Source organism: Urocitellus parryii, chromosome X (genome assembly GCF_045843805.1).
Source record: "Urocitellus parryii isolate mUroPar1 chromosome X, mUroPar1.hap1, whole genome shotgun sequence".
Taxonomy (NCBI): domain Eukaryota; kingdom Metazoa; phylum Chordata; class Mammalia; order Rodentia; family Sciuridae; genus Urocitellus; species Urocitellus parryii.
The window spans coordinates 32,057,548-32,078,480 of NC_135547.1; the positions used below are offsets into that span (position 1 = coordinate 32,057,548).

Here is a 20,933-nt window from a genome sequence, read left to right on the forward strand (position 1 = left end):
ACACACAAAAGAGGAGGAGGAGGAGGAAGAGGAGGAGGAGGAGAGGAAGGAAGGAAGGGAAGAAAAATAAAAAGGCTTGGCTATAATTAGAACAGACTGCCAGAAAGTGACCTAGCACTTTTATAAACTGAAGGGAAGGAGCCTTGAAATGAAGATAACTGAGCAAAGTTCTGGAGAAGAAAGAAGCCCTACTGTGTACTATACCCGGTATGCACACCATCATTTAATTGTTAATTATTTTAACACAAGTCTTGTAAGATGGCTGGATTATTTTCCCTCTACAAAGGCAGGCGTCTGAGGTAAAGGCATGAAGAATTTTGTACAATGTCCCATAGCTAGCTAGCTACAAAGACAAAATTGAAATCCAGGTCTTTCTTAAAAAGCAAGTGTTCTTTAAAATATACCACACTACTCTGGATGGGGAAAAAAAATACTAAATGGGCTTAGAGCAGTGGTGCATGCCTGTAATCCCAGCGGCTTAGGAGTCTGAGGAAGAAGGATCACAAGTTCAAAGTCAGGCTCAGCAAGACCCTGTCTTGAAATAAAAAAATAAAAAGGGCTAGGGATGTGGTTCAGTGGTTAAGTGCCCTGGGTTCAATCCCTTGTGCCAGAAAACAAAACAAACAAATAAAAAAAAACCTAAATGATCAGTGATGAATGACATTAAGAAGAGGTAAGATGGCTGGGGATATAGCTCAGTTGGTAGAGTGTTAGCCTCGCATGCACAAAGCCCTGGGTTCAATCCCTAGCACTGCTCCCACTGCCCAGCAAACAAAGAAAAAAAAAAAGAAGAGGTAAGAGATTAAAACAAGTTTGCTGGGGAGGGAAGTGAGAGATGATAGAAAGAAATGGATTCAGGCTTCTTAGCCTCTCATGTCTACATGTAACATGAAACAAGATTATTTGCTGAGGGGCATGCAAGTGGGCATAGTGAGCACAAGATGAGTATATACGTTTATAAATAATCATTGTACATAATATAAAGGCACTTGACATAACAGGGATCAAAAGGAGCTTGAAAATCATGTTTTCCCTAACCCCCTGAGCACAATCTCTCTCTCCCTCTCTTCTAAACTTTAATTGTTCTTGCTGGTCATTACAGTATGAACAATAATACAAATACAGGGAGCATATGGGCATTCTGCATATTCATTTTCTCCACACTACATAATTTGTTACTGGAGAGTAAGGCCCATGTTTTCAGGCTCGTTCTCTCTCTCTCTCTCTCTCTCTCTCTCTCTATATATATATATATATAGCCTCACCCTAGATTGTAGGAGGTAATAAAAAGGGAAAGGAGAGAACAGTGAAAAACCATGACCAACACAAAGCAACAAGAGCAACATAAAGCAGTGTTTTTCTATAAAAAGCTCACTGATTTCCTAGTGGTTATAAAATAAACCCCAGATACTTAGTATGATAAAAGGCATTTCTATAATCTGGCCCTAACTAGACTAATAGTCAAACATTCTTCACATTCCCCATCTCCATGCCTTTGGTAATGTCTTTCCTCTCTCATCTCTGCCTTCCTAAATCTTATCCATTCATTAAGAACCAGTTTAGATACTACTTTCTCCATGAAGTCTTCTCCATTCCTACCAGCAAGTAGGAAGTAAAGTCTTCTTTGAGTTCTTATACTAGCTTGCAAATTTATTTGAATGCTTATTACATTTAGCTTTATGTTTATCCAATATCCCCTACAAAACAGGAAGCTATTCTCAGGGTCTTGGTCCAGGGTATAGCCCATAATCTTTATCATAAATGTTCTACATATCATTAAAAAGTGTAGAACTTAAAAAGTGACACCTCAAGTCTTAAGCTTCACTCTACTGTCTCATGGTGTTTTCTCAATACTTTTTTTTTGGTGGTGCTGGGGATTGGACCTTGGGCCTTGGGCATATGAGGCAAGCACTCTACCAATTGAACTATATCCCCAGTCCCTCACTACTTTTTCAGCTCCTAAATTCTCAATAAAGTCACCTTTTTCTTGGCTACTAACTATAGACAGGATAAATTACAAATGGGTAACTAAGAAAATATTCTCAAAAGGAAAAGAAAAGCTATAGCAAAAAAAAAATGTAAACATTTTAAATTTCAACAATCATTTCAAAAGTGGCTGGATACATTGTAATACATTTGTTTGGTGGAAACTGATACATCAAGCAAAGACTCAGTATTGAAATGGGGTAGAAATATGAGAAAAATTTAAAAAAATGATAAAAGTAAAACAGAATATAAAATTCTATCTACACTACAATCAAGTATATAAAAATATGCAAGTCATGAGAACCAGAAGGGAATCCTGACAACTAATATGTTACAGTGTAGAACTATGAAAAATTCTTTAAAAAATTGTTACATTCCTGTTTTTTTTATATTAGTTGTTGGACATTTATTTTATTTATTTATATGCTGTGCTGAGAATTGAACACGGTACTTCACACATGCTAGGCAAGCATGCTACCACTGAGCTACAACCCAGCCCCTACGTCCCTATTTTGTATGCTGGTACACAATACTACTACTTCTTCCAAAAGAAAGAAGCCCTACTGTGTACTATACCCGGTATGCACACCATCATTTAATTGTTAATTATTTTAACACAGGACTTGTAAGGTGGCTGGATTATCTTCTTCCAAAAGGGATTATTTTTTCTTTTAAAGGAAAAAGTATGACCAACATTAAACTATGTGTCCACTAAATTTGTAAATTCTGTAAGGGGAAAACAATCCACACTAGGGGTGATTTTTACCATATGCATTTCCCCACATATTTGGTGATTCTTGGAGACATTTTGGGTTGTCATGACTAGGTGGTAGGCGTGTGGATGCTACTGGCATCCTAGTAGGTAGAATAATCCTACAATACATACAACAGTTTCCCCTTCCCTCTAACACAATGAATTATCCAGCCCCCAAAGTTAATATAGCTACTACTAAAGAAACAGTTAATGTGTCATTTTGTTGGCTTTCAAAAACTCGCTTGTTATAACAGTGCCTAGGACACGGGAAAAAACTCAGAACTTGTAGAAATGAATAAACACACACATCCAGTCTTTCTGTGAGTTTTATCCTGATATTTAAAACTGTCCATTCTAAAAATATTTATCTTGTGCTCTGTCTCTTCTAAGAAACCAGCTTCTGGAGCCTCACAGCACCGATTCTTTAAACAGTATCAAAGATATTATCAGAATAAGAACTGATTTCTAAAGACATCAGAATTTGATGCACTGAGTTTTTCAATGCCTATAATGCCCAGTGGCAATTTCAAGAGGAGCTACAGATTATTCTAATAAAGTATAAGTAGAAAAAATAAAAATGTTTTATAAAATACTGCTTTAAGGATAATTATCAATTAATTAGAATGTAAAAATGACCTATAAAAAGTCCTGTGTGCCTTCAATTACAAATTCAATGGATTCGAGATATAATTTCTGAATAGTGTACTACACTAAAAAAGTAGGAAATTTTCTGTTTTAAATATACCATGTAAATATAATGTCTGCTATATACTAATATTGACATATCTTTCCAACCTTTTTAGACACATCTTGTTTCAATTCTTGTACAGGGGACTCATTTCCAACTTTGTATGCAGTGTTCTCTGTTTCCTGTTTTAAAAAGAAAAGAAATAGAGAGCAAACGATGACTTCTTTTTTAAAAAAAATCTGCTTAAAAAGGGTTCAAATGAGAAAATACAGCATCAATAAATCTAAGATCCACAAATGGTTTAGATGTCTATATACTGATAGATGCCTACAGATTTCATGCCAATCAATGTGAATTGAATAAGAAGGCTGATAATCTGCAATTTTCTATTTATCTAACATAATAGAATATTTACATTGAAATGTGAAATCCTGCCCAACTCTTTAACATTAAAAAACTGTAACTGAAGATTAATAATAATAAAATAAGAATGTGTAAGTACCTTTGTACCTGAAAATGATTAAAGATTTAAGCAAAGGGTTGAATCAGAATTATTTTTCCCAAAATATGGCTCCATAAATAAACATTAATACAAAAGCATATAATACAGAAAAACACATTCAGAGAACATATTTTAAAAAAAGTCTACATGCTTTATAAAAGGAATCAAGACTTGACCAGAAGTTAAATGAAGCCCCCAGAATAGTAACAGATGAAAAATAATAAACCCACCAAAAATACATATATATCTACGTATACATTTATATACACATACGTACATATATATATATATTTGGGAGGTTAGAGAAGGTACAAATGGATCTTCATTTCTGCTAGGAAAAAAAATCAGGGCAAAATGAGACAATTATATAGTTGCAAATTTTAACATAATGTTCTTTTCCATCTTGTTATTTTTATAACTACAGAAGTATAGCAGTTTTTTTTGGGGGGGGTACTAGGGATTGAATCCAGGGCACGCAACCACTGAGCCACATACCCAGCCCTATTTTGTATTTTATTTAAAGACAAGGTCTCACCGAGTTGCTTAGTTCCTCACAAAGTTTCTGAGGCTGGCTTTGAACTCACAATCCTCTTGCTTCAGCCTCCTGAGCCACTGGGATTACAAGAGTATACCAATGCACCCAGCAGAAGTATAGCAATTTGAATGCTACTATTGAATATTGAGAAAACATTGCATAATTCTTGGGTGTACATCCCAGAGCATGTTAGAATGTCACTATAATCATTTTTGACAGATAAGTCACTCAAGGCACATAGAGGTTGCCTATAAGGATTTACATAAGTATTAAGGTGGTACTTACATAAATACCAGGATATGATCATGATAGACTCCATGATAAAACTGCCTCAGAGATTAATTATGGATTTAATGAGGAAGTGAAATTTCCAAAGGACTTCAATAACCTTAATCTGAGAAGTTGTTACACTGAAATCCTACCCAGCATTTGGGGAATATTACTAATCTTATACAAACTCTTGTAGAGAAAAAAAAAAAATCATGGAATCTTAGGTACTAGGTAAAATCCAAACTCCACCACTGCTAATGAGAGCCTAAAATGACATGTCCCTTTAGATATCTTCTATACTTTTTCTTTTTTGGCATAAATAATTAAACTCAGGGTCTCTTTACCACTGAGCCACATCCCCAGCCTGTTTTATTTTTTACGTTGAAACATGGTCTTGATAAGTTGCTTAGTGCATCATCAAGTTGCTGAGGCTAGCTATGAACTTGTGATCCTCCTGCCTCAGCCTCCAGACATGCTGGGATTACAGGCATGTGCCATCATGCCCAGCAATCCCTATACTTCTGATATCCCTCTCCTATTTCCCCCTCAATTACACTCTGGCCAACTGGGTCATTTCTTGCCACAAAGTTGGTGATTCAAGTGTAATTTTATCAGAAAGGCCTTCAATGATCATCTTAAAATGACTTATCACCACCTGAAATGATATTTTTTTACCTGCTTGTTTTTTGTCTCTGTCCCACTAGAATGTTAGGTCCATAAAAACAGGGACCTGATTTGTTTTGTTCACTACTATTTCCCCAGTACCTATAATAGTGTCTGGCATTAAGTAGTCATTTGCCCTATGAATGGTGAATAATGCATGCTGTTTTTCAGTTAATACACATGTTAAGGTTATATATTTTTGATTCCTAGTTTCAATTAAAGAAAATCTAATCAAAACAAACTAGTAAAATAACCTTGACAAGATGATAACTTGAAAGGAGATCATCATTATAAGAGCCATTAAGGCACATTAGAGAAACACCATCAACCATTCTACCAATTAGGTATATCAATCCAATTATCCTCCAATAACTGTTCATTACTAGGAAAATGAGAGGCATTTATAATGAAATTCTGTAGATATTTTGTCTATGTCAAGCTAAGCAAAAATACATGTAAGTAATTCCTGGGCCTCAATTTAATTTGCTTTAATAAAGTACTTAACAAAGATCACAGATAAACATTCTTACACAGACCAAAATGGACAAGCAGTGATTAGACTTGTATTTTATTTGGCTTTAAAAAAACCATCTTGGACTTTGAACTCTGAAAGAAAGGGACTCATAGTAAACTGCTGCTAACCTGCCACATGACCAGATCTTCAGAAATGTGAATTAGAAGATTTCTTAGTAAAGCCCAACTTAGTATATATAGTCAACTACAGTTTGCTTTCTGTGATATATAAAGTCCAGGTCCTTTTTCCAACACCTCAATCAGGCTTTGGGGAATAAGGCAATGGAAATCAAGCATGTGCTTACCTTCCTCATGGTATCTGGCTATAAGATTTGAGTCTTCTAATTTTAGTAAGCACACCCAATAATACTTTGTGAAATCTTATTTCACAAAGAATTTGTACATAATGGCTGCACATTTTGGTGCATGCCTGCAATCCTCAGGAGGCTAAGGCAAGAGAATGGCTAGTTTGAGGCCAGACTCAGCAACTTAATGAGACACTGTCTCAAAATAAAAAAATTAAAAGGACTGGGAATGTAGCTCAGCGGTAGATCACTTGCTTAGCATGTGCAAGTCCCTCAATTCAATCTATAGTACTGTAAAAAAAAAAGTAATCTATACTCGCAGAAATCTTCATTATTATCAACTAAAAACATTAAGCTAAAAGAATTTATAAAAAATTCAAGTCACTTCTCCTTTTTAGCAGTGAGGGAAGAGGAAACTATTAACAGTGACTGAAGTGACATTTAAAAAAAATAAAAATGTGGGGCTGAGGCTGTAGCTCAGTGGTAGAGCACTTGCCTTGCACATGGGAGGCACTGGGTTCGAGACTCGGCACCACATACAAATAAATAAATAAATAAATTGTGTCCATCTACAACTAAAACAATATTCTAAAAAATTAGAAATGTGACTTCTCTTTTTTTCTGAGAAAATAAAAATGGGAAACAACACTTAAATATTTGTCATATCCATCCATTCCTTTCAATATCATTCCCTCTGTCAACGTTTCACATCTTAATGTTCTAACTACCTCTGAACGCCTTTCACTGACTTAAGTCTCTCTCCTTCAAACTGTCTTCCACCCTTACACCAGTTTTCTTTTCTCAATTTCCCAGGAAAAACCTTGGGTCACCATGACTGTAAGTCATATACAAACTGACTTTTTAAGTGCCTTACTTCAAAAATTTAATGGTTGAGTTCTTTTTTGGTACCAGGAAATAAACCCAGGGGAACTTTGCTACAGACTCACATCCCCAGCCCTTTTTTTATTCTTTGAGACAGGGTTTTGCTAAGTTGCTTAGGGCTTCCCTAAATTGCTAAGGCTGATCTCAAACTTGCAATCCTGCTTGCCTCAGCCTCCCAAATAGCTGGGATTACAGGCATGTGCCACAGTGACTGGCTAAAGGTCAAATTTCTTAACCTGCTATTTAGAGCTCATCATGATCTGGCCTCAATATATATTTTCTTTCTTTCTTTCTTTTTTTTTTTTTAAAGAGAGAGTGAGAGAGGAGAGCGAGCGAATTTTTAATATTTATTTTTTAGTTCTCGGCGGACACAACATCTTTGTTGGTACGTGGTGCTGAGGATCGAACCCGGGCCGCATGCATGCCAGGCGAGCACGCCACCGCTTGAGCCACATCCCCAGCCCCTCAATATATATTTTCAACATCCTACCACTGAAACCTTCCCTCTGGTTACACTAGTATTTCAATACTCCCAGTAAATCTCACACCTTTGCATATTAATTTGTTCATACAATTTCCTACCATACAGTGCTTTCCCAATTGTTCTCTATGTCCCCAATCTTCAAAGCCCACGTTTTACCTTCTCCCTGAAACCTTCTTTTAGCACTCAGCAACTACAAACATCAAGATCTCATATACTGTCTCTTTGAATATGTCTCTTCTATAAGACTATACAGTGACCAAAAAATCAGGACTCTTATGAAACCTTTCTTTGTATTGCTTAAGGTATCAACAGACACTGGTGCAATGGTGTGTATCTATAATCCTGGCAGCTTGTGAGGCTGAGGCAGGAGGACCCCAAGTTCAAAGCCAGCCTCAGCAACTTAGTGAGGCCCTATCTAACTCAGCAAGACCGTGTCTCTATATAAAAAAGGGCTGAGGATGTGGCTCAGTGGTTAAATGCCCCTGGGTTCACTCCTGGGTACCAAAAAAAGAAAAAGATATCAACTGATAAATTATTATACATAATATATACTGAATATGCTCAGTATATCCATAGCATAGAATATTATTTAGCAATAAAAAGGAACTGTTGATATATGCAACAACTTTGATGAATCTCAATCCTTTCAGTTAACCTCAAAACAACACATCCTATATGATTTAATTTATAAAATACTCTCAAAATGACACAATTAAAGAGATGGATAACAGATTTAGGGATGATATTGGGGAGGTGGTGGGCATGACTCTAAAGGAGTAGCACAAGGAATACTCCAAATTCTGTATCTTGGTTGTGATAGTGGTAGACACACACATGATAAATTGATAGAGAACTATGCACTCACATCATTCTGATGTTAAATTCTTGGTTTTGATATTCTACTATAATTAAGATATAATCACTGGGGAAACTGAATGAAGAATATACAGGACCTCTCTGTACTATCTGTGTAGCTTTCTGGGAATCTACAATTATTTCAACATAAAAAAGTAAAAAAGGAACAATATCCAACTTTATATTTATTTACTAAATATGTACAACTGCTATCTAATTTTATTCAAGTAAAGGATAATAAGCAATTACTAGGATAAAATAAATTTCCCAAATTATTTGTTATAACCTAAATATAACTTAGAGCTAAGTGGCTTTCAAAACCTAAAAGAATAAAGAGAAACTGCCTCTGGATATGGATACTGGGAGGTAGGGATGGAAGATAGAGGCAAAAAGTACATTTTCAATCATATACCTTTGCCTTGAGCAAATTTTAACCATGTACATATATTACTTTTAATATTACTTTTATTAAATATTGAGTAAATGTTAATTTTTTAATAAAATACAAGGAATAAGTAATTATGATATAACTTTAAGTGTTCAGTTTAAAAACAAATTCAATACTATAACCTTTCAAGTCTGTACTGTTCTCTATTTCTTTTATAGTTTCACCTCCTTAGACATGAACAAGAGCTTAAAATTTGTGTTTATTATTCTCTTTAAATTATTTGTAATTTTAGCATGCTTGTATCCCTAAACCATCTCTTTGATTTGGCATGCTTTTTAAAGTTAATATAAAGGGAATCATAGAGTCCATATTTTTCTATGGATTGCTCCCACCCAACATTCTGGGGCTAAAATTCATTCGTGTTATTGTATATAAATAATTAATTCATTTCTACTGCTGTAGAATATTCCAAATAAGTATACCACAAAACAATTTATCAAAGAGACTGGCATCCAATATGTACAAAAGAAGTATACTAGAACTGAAAAAAAGGGCATGCTTGAGATTATATGCACACACACACACACACATATATAATACATACTCTATTTGATGTAAATAGTTCTGTTTGGTGACATTCTTGTTCTTGAAATGGGTCTCTCTTAGGGGACTGGGGTATAGTTAGTGGTAGAGCACTTGACTAGCATGCGTAAGGCCCTGAGTCTGATCTCTAGCACCACAAAAGAAAAAAATTAAGGTTCTCACTGGCATAATATCTCAATACCAAACTATTCTGCTTGGATAATATAAGGCTGAGATTTATTTTAATATATAATGATGGTACAAATTCATGAGCCCACAAGAAGTATACAAATGTTTTTTGTCATACAAGTACTACTTTTTTAGTTAACATACTCACAAAGTATTACAAAGTGTTCTTTTTATTTTAAAAACCAAAGAAAAATAGTGAAAATCTAAAAAATATTTATAACCCTTTCCTTACAGCATAATATTTGGTTAGGTATTTCTAGAACACCTAATTATACTCAATAGGATATAATGACAATATTGTTGGATAAAAAAATTTAAAAAAAGCAAAATAAGGAAAATGACAAATTACATAAATAAGAAAATAAATGAAAAGTGTATATGATTTCTATAAACACATCTTTAAGAAAGCACACTGACCTTGAATGATGAAAGCCCAGCTTTTCCTGGAGACCTGTTCAGAAATAAAAACAAAAAAAAAATGAGGTGCTGAATAGAAGAGATAAGAAGATAAACTACTTTTATACACTGTTAAAGCCAAACCTGCATTTTAATAAACATATATTTTGTGACTGAAAATTCTTGCCTGCATATAGAGAATATGAAAATGTCAAAAATCAGAATAAAATTAAGATGATTTATAATCTTATGACCTAGAGATTTGAACACTATAAATATAAAATATATATGTATGTAACAATATATATATATATAAATAAACATACACACAGACACATACATATGGTGTTCATATATGTGTGTGTGTATATATATATATATAGCAAGCATATACATATATTCAAATATATATATATATATATATATATATATATATATATAGATATAGATATAGATATAGATATGGCAAGCATCCCTGTAAATAAATTTCAACTCCATGATAAATTTCCTTAAAGTAAACTTTTCTAACAGTGGAACTATAGGCCAAAAATACATGAACTTTTCAGAATTTTGAGAAATTTTCAAATTGCCATCCAAAACAGCAGTATCAATTTGTACTCCCACTGCTTTATAAATTATTGTTAGTACCTCTGTCAAAATGAATGTTTTTAAAATTTTTCACCTATTTCACAGGCAAAAGTATATCTTATCATTGTTTTAATTTGCACTTCTTTGATTTCTAGTGTTGAAAATTTTCATGTGCATTAGATAGTTACAGTTGCTTTTGAAGATAATCATTTTTCTTCTCAGCTCTTTTTTATACTGGAGTAAAATTTTATTCTTAAACATAGACTACTCTAGATATAGCAATTTTAAAAAGTAACTTTTCACCAATTATTTTCATCCCTCACATTCTTTTCCAAATAAGAACAGTCTGATATCTGCTTCAAAGCACAAGGGAGAAAGACACATATAATAAGACAATTTTAAATAATTAACATGCCATTTCATTTCTAAGTTTTTTTAAAATAAGCTACAATGATACCAGATGATACAACTTTTAGTTGAAAGGCACCTTTCAAGACCTTGAGTAAATGGTTTTATCCCTTTTACTCTATCACACAGCTCATAAAGAGCACTTTCCAGCTATTTATTCACAGAATCTGTTATTGGCCAATTCTCAACACATATAGAGATATTCCAGATTATGCAGAGAAATTACTTCCTTTTCAGAGACAAGGAACACAGTGAAAACAGGCTTTAGAGAAGATGAACCTTGCTTGAATTATCATTTCTGCCATTTATCCTATGTGTGTGATCAAATAGTTTCAGCTTCTCTAAGTCCCTGTCTCATCCTGTGTAAAAAGGGATAAAACCATTCATTCAGGACTGCTATGAGGATTCAGTGAGAATATCTGGGGCCCACACCCTAAGCAGTAATTTCTTCAGCAGCTTTGAAATGCTACATGTTTCTCAAAGGTACTTTGTCAGTCTGTCAGTACCGAGGAGCCTAAGATCAGTCAATGGAATACAGAAAAGGTACCCTACAGCCTTAACAACAGAGAGCATGAGGAAAAAGCCAGATTGTTATCATTGGGGTGTCTAGTTGGGATCCAGGTCTTTGGTGTCCCAAACAAAGAACTGAGTAAGACACACAAGTAACAGGTGAAGTACAGATTTATTGACAGTGAAGCTGAAAGTAGCATTCCGAAGATAGAATGGAGTGGGCTGAACAAGAAAGAGTGGTTTAAGGATCTATGTCTGGAAATTAGTGTCTTATATGCTGAGCTATATGGCATTCTCTTCCCTATATGGACCTGACTGAAGACCGTACTCCATTTGCTCCCATTAGTTATCTTAGAAAACCTAAATAGAATATTGTCCACTTTACCCCCATTGGTTATTTTAGAATACTGAACCTGTGGCAGGAGTTGTTACGGTAACTGGACTTATCATAAACAGGGACATGATGACTCATCTCCCTGTCCTATCCTCTAGTAGCATTTTTCTTGTACCTTGCCTCTGCCATCTTGGTGACACTGAACTTCTACCTAATAATATTATATTGAGCTAATGATTAAAATGGGATCTTGCTTGCAACTGGTGTTGTTATTAAACCAAGAACTGGTAACAAAGAAATTCACGTTTGAAGCATATTTTAAGTATTATAAAGTTGTTAAGGTTTTGGATTGTTCCAATCTATTAAACCTAGAACTTTGTTACCAGGGTAGTCTGTAAGACTAGAATTCTTTTGTGATCAAATTTTTGACCCACATATATAACATCAACACCTAGTAAAAATAAAAATATTTATAATTTTTAAAGTTGGCTAAAATGATTTGTGTCATGTGCAAAGATGAGAAAAGAATAATTTGTTTCACCACAAAAAGCACTAATTATGTAATATCCCGATTAGAAGTTTTCTTAAAAGGGGCCTTGTAAGTAATAATAAAACAATGACTATCCTTTATTAAATATGTGCCCCAAACTATGTTAACATTTTAACTGGTTTTGGTCTTCATGACCCCTATTTGGTAGTTATATTACTTTCCCCTATATCACATAACAAAAATCTGACTTAGGTCAGAAACAATCATTTAAACTGCATAGTTAGTAAATAGTAGGGCTGGAATGACCTTATGTATGTACTCCAGGGCCCACTGTTTCAATCACTTTATAATATTGCTTCCTTTCTTATCAAAAGTTTGGCACTCAAAGGAAAGTTCCATTTCTCTAGAAATTTTACATATGGAAAAATTCATTAGTTCATTTCCTGGCCTTGACAAGTCAGGCATTAACTGTAGTTGTTAAAAACAGGTCAGGATTCAAAAGCCTTTGACTTAATCAGTTTAGTCCAACTCAAATAGAAGAACATTAACAAAATTTTTATAACTAGGATCTTTGTGTTACTAGGGATTAAATCCAGGGGTACTTTACCACTGAGTTACATCCCTAATATTTTATTTCTTTTTTTGAAATAGGGTGTCAGTAAATTGCCTAGGCTGGCCTCAAACTTGCAACCCTCCTCCCTCAGCTTCCCAAGTCACTGAGATTACATGTATGCACCACCACATTCAGCTTATAACCATTACCTTTTAACTATTTTTTTAATAAATACTTTCAAAAGCAGATTATAAATAGTACATGTAGGTTTGGGGCTGTAGCTCAGTGGCAGAGCACTTACCTCACATGTGTGAGACATTGGGTTCATTCCTCAGCACCACATAAAAATAAACAAATAAAATACAGGCATGCTGTCCATCTACAAATACATTTTTTTTAAAAAAAATAAGTACATGTATATGAATAGGCTTGGTCTTACAGTTTCAATAAACTATCCCTTCAAAATATCTTCCCAAACAAAGGATATACAAATTTCCCTTTCTTTTTTAATTATTACACTCATACATAATATATTAATACAATAACGCCCTCCTGGGACTCTAAAACTCTAAAATGCAGGGAATTTATTTGTGTTCACACCAAAGTACCCCAGGCTACTATGTGTGGAATGTCTTAGAGTTTTGTGTTTCCTTCCTCAGTTTAAGTAGTCACTACTTACAATTGGCCAGGTGCCTACCTTTAAAAGCTTTCTTCCCCGTTTTAATTTTTGTTTCTAACCTGTATTGAACTGGGAGGCCATATTTAAAAAAAAAAAAAAAAAAAAAAAAAAATATATATATATATATATATATATATATATATTTAGTTGTAGTTGGTCACAATATCTTAATTTAATTTTATGTGGTGCTGAGGATCGAACCCAGTGCCCCACATGTGTGAGGCAGGCACTCTACCAATGAGCTACAGCCCCAGCCCATGAAGCCAGATTTTTAAAAATATATGGTAAAGAAAGAATAGGGATTTTGGGAGTCTCTCCAGGAGACTTTATGTACATGACCTTATTATGGGCTTTGTGGCACTTCTTTCGATCATTGAGAGGTTTTCAATATGCTTTTTATTTTTTTAAGCATTTGGCTGTATTTGAGAATTGTCATTACCAAAGAAGTGGCTGCCAGCTAAATGAGTTGTTAACCATCTTCTGTATTTCTAGACAATTCAACTTCTCTGTGGCTTGGTAACTATTTTCAAGGCAAAGATAAAATCATACTAGTTCAGAGTATTTATGTGTCTGAAGAAAACAACTATTCAGGTCAAGTTTGGTGTGGGAAGGAGAAACGAGGCACTAGACGTCAAGAAAATTAAATTCTACTCTTGGCTCTCCCACCAATTAGCTGCAAGATCTTATGCAAGGGTTTGTAGAGTTTATGTAATTTTAGGAAATTTTATCTTAAGAACCTTTGTTAGTTACGAAGTAAAGATATAATTTACACCAAGATTAATGATCTAAATTTATACTCTCTGGTTTCCCCTAAATTTGAGATGCAGTATATAAAACATGGACATAACCAGACACACAAATTCAGAAGTTTTACTTACTATCTCTAGTCAAGTTGAAAAATATTTCTTCAAATATTCTGTAGATTCTGAATAAGGCAAATTAAAAATTTCCTTTTAATATGTTAGAGTCTGTAATTTTTCCCAGAAAAGCCCATTCAAATGCCTACATAAAATAATCTTTTTTTAAAATATTTTTTTAGTTGCAGTTGGACACAATACCTTTATTTTATTTATTTTTATGTGGTGCTGAGGCTCAAACCCAGCGCCTCGCACGTGCTAGGTGAGTGCTCTACTGCTGAGCCACAATCCCAGCCCCTAAAATAACCATTTTAAACAGTACTTACAAGTGGAAAATCTTTCAGTAAACCCTAAAGTTACATGTAGACATATTAAATAAGGTTGGTGGTGGATCCCACTTCAAAATAAATCTAACAAACCAAAATGAGAACTTTGAAAGTTCATTTTTCATTTCAGAAACTTTTATCATAGGGTTCAAATATGTTTGATGCATTTGTTATCTGATTAGCTGAGTTTTTAAGTTAATGCTAAACAATAATACAACATTAAGGAACTGAATTTCCTTGCATACCTAATAGCAAAAAAAAAAAATTGAACTAAATTTCAACATTAGATTGCAAACATGGTAAATGTTTTAAAACTGAAAATATTAAATGAGATGTTCTGATATATATATATGCATCATAGATTGACTAAATCACAAGCTAACTAATATATCCATCACTTTGGATACTTATTATTTCTTGGCTTTTTTCATTTTGTGGTGCTGGGGATAGAACCCAGGGCTTTATGCATTGCAAGGCAAGCACTCTACCAATTGAGCTATAACCCTAGCCCTTATTATTTCTTTATGGTAAGAACATTTGACATTTATGCTTTTAGCAATTTTGAAACACAATATTATAAACTTCAGTCACATGCTGTAAAACAGATCTTAAAATTTGATTCCTCCTAACTGAAACTTTATACACTTTGATCTGCATCTTCCCATACCTCCCTTTCTCTCCAGCCCCTCATGACCACTTTGTATTTCTATGAATTTGTTAGATTTCAAATGTGAGATCATGAAACATTTGTTTTTCTGTGCCTTGTTTATTTCACTTAACTTAATGTATTCTAGGTTCATCTGTGTTGTCTTTTTTAAATTTTTGTTTTTTAATTATAGGTGGACATAATATCTTTATTTCGTTTTTATGTGGTGCTGATTGAATCCAGTGCCTCACGCATGCTAGGTAAGCACTCTACCACTGAGCAGAACCCCAGCCCTCATCCATGTTGTTTTAAATAAAAATTTTCTTCTTTTCATGGCTGAATATTCCATTGTGTGTGTGTGTGTGTGTGTGTATATATATATATATATATATATATATATATATATATATATATATATATATATAAAACATTTCCTTTATCCATTTATCCTTTGATGAACATTCAGCTTGAGTCTCTATCTTGGTATTATACATAATGCTGCAAGAAACATAGAAATACAGATATCTCTTTGATATACTGACTTCCTTTCTTTTGGATATATATTCAATTGTGGGATTGCTGGATCATGGGGTAGTCCTATTTTTAGTTTCTTGAGGCATTTTCATAATGTTTTCCACAATGGCTATACTAATTTACATTCCCACCAACAATGTACAAGGCTTCCCTTTTTTCCACATCCTCACCAACACTATCTTTTAGATAATAGCTATTCTAACAGGTATGGGGTGAGATCTCATTGTGATTTTAATTTGCATCACATTTATGATTAGTGATGCTGAATACTTTTTCATATACATATAGGCCATCTGTATTTCTTTTCTTTTTTTAAAATTGTCAATGGACCTTTATTTTATTTATTTATATGCAGTGCTGAGAACTGAACCCAGTGCCTCACACATGCTAGGCAAGCGCTTCACCACTAGGCACAACCCTAGCCCATCTATATTTCTTTTGATAAATGTTTCTTCAGGTATTTTTTTGGGGGGGATTATTGGGGATTGAAAACCAGAGGTGCTTTACCACTGAGTTATATCCCAAGCTTGTTTTATTTATTTTTTGAGACAAGGCCTTGCTAAATTGCTGAGGCTGGCTTAGAATTTGCAATCCTCCTGTCTCAGTCTCCCTAGACACTGGGATTAAAAGCATGCCCAATTGTGCCTGGACTTTCAGGTCTTTTAACTTTTTTCTCCCTGCTATTAAATTGTCCAAGTTCCTGATATACCTTGGATATTCCTTTTTTTCCCTCTTTATGGAACTGGGGATTAAACCCAGGGATGCTTTACCACTGAGCACCACCCCTGGTTCTTCTTATTTTTTTGTTTGAGACAGGGTCTTGCTAAATTGCTTGGGGCATAAGTTGCTAAAGCTGGCCTTGAACTAGTGCTCCTGCCTCAGCCTCCCAGGTCACTGAGATTACAGGTATGTGCCAGCTACTCCACCTAGTTATATTGTGGATATCAACCATATATAAGATAAGTGCTTTGCAAATATTTTCTCCCAACCCATAGGCTGTTTCTTTACTCTGTTAACTATTTCATTTGCTGTGCAGGAGCGTTGTCTACTGTTGCTTCTGCCGTCTATGCTTTTGGGGTTAAATACAAAAGATCATTGCTCAGATCAATGTAGAAAACAAAGTAAAATTTTAATTTTGCAGTAGCTTCCCAAATTGAAGACAGCGTCTATCAACTGTGTTATTACATTTAAACATGAAAAACAATTTCCAAAACAGTTTCAAAATAAACTCTGCTTTAAATAATATTGGTATTCTACTAAGAAGAAAACATGACTTACAAGTACTAAAAGTAGTGTGGCTTCTACTTATATATTGCATGTAAAAGTGATTTTTAGATTATTACTTCAGCAACTTTCAAAGTAGACAGAATATTTTGATTCACTATATCCTGTTTTCTATGCGTTATTTTCATATACTAACATTCAGTTTATACTAACAAATTTCATGCTTGAATATAAAATAATGTGGTAGATACTTTCTCTAGTCCCAATTCATTTAGTTTTTGTTTTGCTTTACTCTTTTTTTGGTACTGGGTATTGAACTCAGGGGCACTTTACTACTGAGATACATCTCCAGTCCTTTTTACTTTTTATCTGCAGATAGAGTCTCACTAAATTGCTGAGGCTGGCCTTGAACTTGTGATCCTTTTGTTTCAATTTCCTGAGTTGCTGGGATTATAGGCATACACCACCATGCCAGGCTCTGGTATTGTTAATTATAGTAGTTTTCCTTTTGAAGCTAGGGTACTGGTGTCCAGTAGCAATATATTTTAATATCTTCAAAATGGTCACTATTTAAAAATTTTCATGTAGTTACAAAATGTTGCTCTGGTAATATTGTAGGATAGTAGTAGTATTTTTTTGTAGATAGTATTTTTCTTTTATAAATTCTAACCTGATCCAGCCATAACCTTCAGACATATGAAGCAAAGTTTCATTAGAATAATAAGGTTATTACTCCCAAGCATAGGTACCCATTCACAAAATATATGTATCTAATGAGCAACTTACCTAAGAGTTGCTGAGATTCATAGGAAGTAAACTGTCAAATCCTTTATAATTTCTCACATAATAGTACTGCATTCAATACAACTGCAGTGAAACATGCAAATATGCAAGCAAAGAGCAATGTTTTATCAATCCTCTTATATGGCTGTACTTTGAAACTTGCTAAACCTGACTCTCTAATCTAGTATGCTTAGAAGAGTATACATTTACTTTATAGAAACAAAAATCAATCCAACAGAAAATATATACCCATGCCTAGCAAGCATAAGGCCTTGAGTTCAGTCTCTATTAAAATACACACACACACAGTATATAGCAATAGGATATTTTTTTCAGATTTGGATGCAACATATAACTACTGTTTTTTAAAATAACAAGTTATTAAAAGTGAACATGTGGGGGGCTGGGATTGTGGCTCAGTGGTAGAGCATTCGCCTAGCACGTGTGAGGCCCTGGGTTCGATCCTCAGCACCACATAAAAATAAATAAAATAAAGGTATTATGTTCAACTAGAAAATTAAAAAAAAAAAAAGTGAACATGTTGCCTACCTATTGATATTACCTAGTATTAAAGAGATTTACAGTAATTCATTAAAAATCCCCAAAGGATTTTAAAAAATGAGTTAGAAGTCAAGAATAATTTTTTCGTGTTTGAAGAAATATTAATAATTAAAGGAAAATGAGACCAAAAGAGGTTAAATTAAATTCATTTAACTTTTACTCATTTCTTATCATATACCAGGTATGGTGTTAGATGTTTGGAGTAAAGTAGTGAACAAAACAAACAATATCCCTGCCATCTTAGAAATTATGCTAAGGATAAAAGCCCTAGTTAGGCTGGGGTATATACAGCTTAGTAGTAGAACTTTACTTGGTATGTGGGTTCCATCTCCACTATCAAAAACAAAACAAAACATAAAACCAAACAAACAAACAAACAAAAAAAACTAGTTTAGACTAGATCACCAAGGAGTTCCTTTGCAGTTTCCAACAAACCATATAATACCCTATTAATTCTAATGTCCCTTCAAGTTTTTAATGGATTGGTAGCCAATTAATTAAAACTATAACAATATATTAAAGTCTTGATTTATCTAGAATTTATCCACCAATTTTCTAGGCAAAGCTTGGGGTTTCCAGACACTGAAAGAAAAATATAACATCAATATAGAAGTAGAATTGCTGGAATTTTAGCTAAACAATAAAAGAGCATGAGTTAGAATCAGGAGACCTGAGTTTCAGACTTAAATCAGACAGTAACAATTTATACAATAATAAAAAATAATTGGGGGGAGTTTTTCCAGTTTTTAAATTATGGATATTTCAAACATACACAAAGCTGGGAGAATAATATCATGAACCCATACATACAACATGATTACTGTGTTAAACAATGATCAATAAATACCCTTTTGGGCTGGGGTTGTGGCTCAGGGGTAGAGTGCTCGCCTCGCATGTGGGAGGCACTGGGTTTGATTCTCAGCACCACATAAAAAGATAAAGGTGTTATGTCCATCTACAGCATACCCTTTCCTCCAGGCCTGTCAGATTTTAAAGCAAATGTCAGAAACAATTTCATTTCCCCATAAACTTTTTTAGTATGTACCTAAAAAGAATATAAACTTCTCTTTAAAAACATAACCATAAGACCATTATAAAATTTAACCATTTCTTATTTTATATAGTCAACATTCAGATTTCCCAGTTTGCCTCAATTTTTTGTTACAGTTGGTTCATTTCAATCAAACGAGGTTCATATATTGCAATCAGATAACATGTCTATTTCAATCAGTAGGTTCCCCCTCAATCTTTTATTTTCTTGCAATTTGTATATTGAAGAAATTAGGTTGCTCATCCTGTAAAATTTCACATGATCTAAATTTTGTTGATTGCATCTCCATGGTTACATGTCACAAGCCATATTTTAAAAGAAAAACTGCAGGAGATATTGGAGAGATGGAATGGGCACATATCCAAGGAAAATCTTTCTTTCTCTCTCTCTCTCTCTCTCTCTCACATACACACACACACACACACACACACACAATTGTAATAAAAGTATCAGAAAGCTGATGCCCATGATGTGCAAAATTTCAAAAAATGCCAGAGAAAAACATTTTCTTTAATTAATATTCAACAAGAACAAAAAGTGCAGGCTGTTTATATGTGGATAAGTATACACTATTATAATATAAAAAGTGTTTAATATTTTTTCCAATTAAGATCTTTAATAGACAAACCATAAAGGGAAAAACCAATTGTAGAATGACTTATAGAATCCTGAAACATTCAAAGAGATGAAAGTACCTGACTATTCCAAATTAGTTCAGCTCTATGGTCCCAGACAAACTATTTCTTAGTATATCTGAGAATTATGATTTCAATTTCTATCAAAAACCTTTGAAAAAACTGGGAAAATGGAAGAGGAAAACACTCTAAGAGTCAACACTGAACAGGCATATCCCACAAACTATAGAGACAGATTCATTTTATGTCAATAAAACACAAATTTCTTTTCTGAGACTGAGTCTCACTATATTGGCCAGGCTGGCCTCAAACTCCGGATCCCCCTGCTTCAGTCTCCTCATACCTGGGGTTATAGCCATGTGCCACTGCACCTGACTCCAAACAAATTTCTTAAACACATTAATAAAAAGGGACTACTGTACACAGAAATATACAGATTAAAGCAGTAAGTTCCCTATCCTACTTTGATATTCTTACTAATGTCTTAGATGAGGACACTAATGGTGTATCTTCCAAATTTGCAGATGACAAAAAGTTGGGATGGGTAGGTATTATAATGGGCAAAAGGATTCAAAATATTTCAACAGACTAGAGCAATGAATCAAATCTTAACAGAATGAAATGTAGTAGGGATAAATGTAAAATGCATGGGGAAGGAAGTTGTGGCTTAACAGAAACCAGGTGAAAACATTTTAGTATTTTTGTTGATGGCTTGGATAGAGTAAAGGTCATAACATGGCTTCCAAAGAGCTAATGTGCTCT

At 34.0% G+C, this 20,933-nt stretch overlaps 1 protein-coding gene across 1 annotated transcript in view; it reads right to left on the reverse strand.

Annotated features, from left to right (window-relative positions):
- The window catches only part of Wdr44 (WD repeat domain 44), a 98,887-nt gene that overhangs the window by 54,624 nt on the left and 23,330 nt on the right, over nt 1-20,933 (reverse strand). Inside the window, exons 2-3 of the mRNA XM_026409079.2 lie at nt 10,014-10,047; nt 3,536-3,610 (exon numbers count right to left, since the gene is read on the reverse strand). Of these exons, the coding sequence (XP_026264864.1) occupies nt 3,536-3,610; nt 10,014-10,047 (109 nt within the window). The remainder of the gene's footprint in view (nt 1-3,535; nt 3,611-10,013; nt 10,048-20,933) is intronic.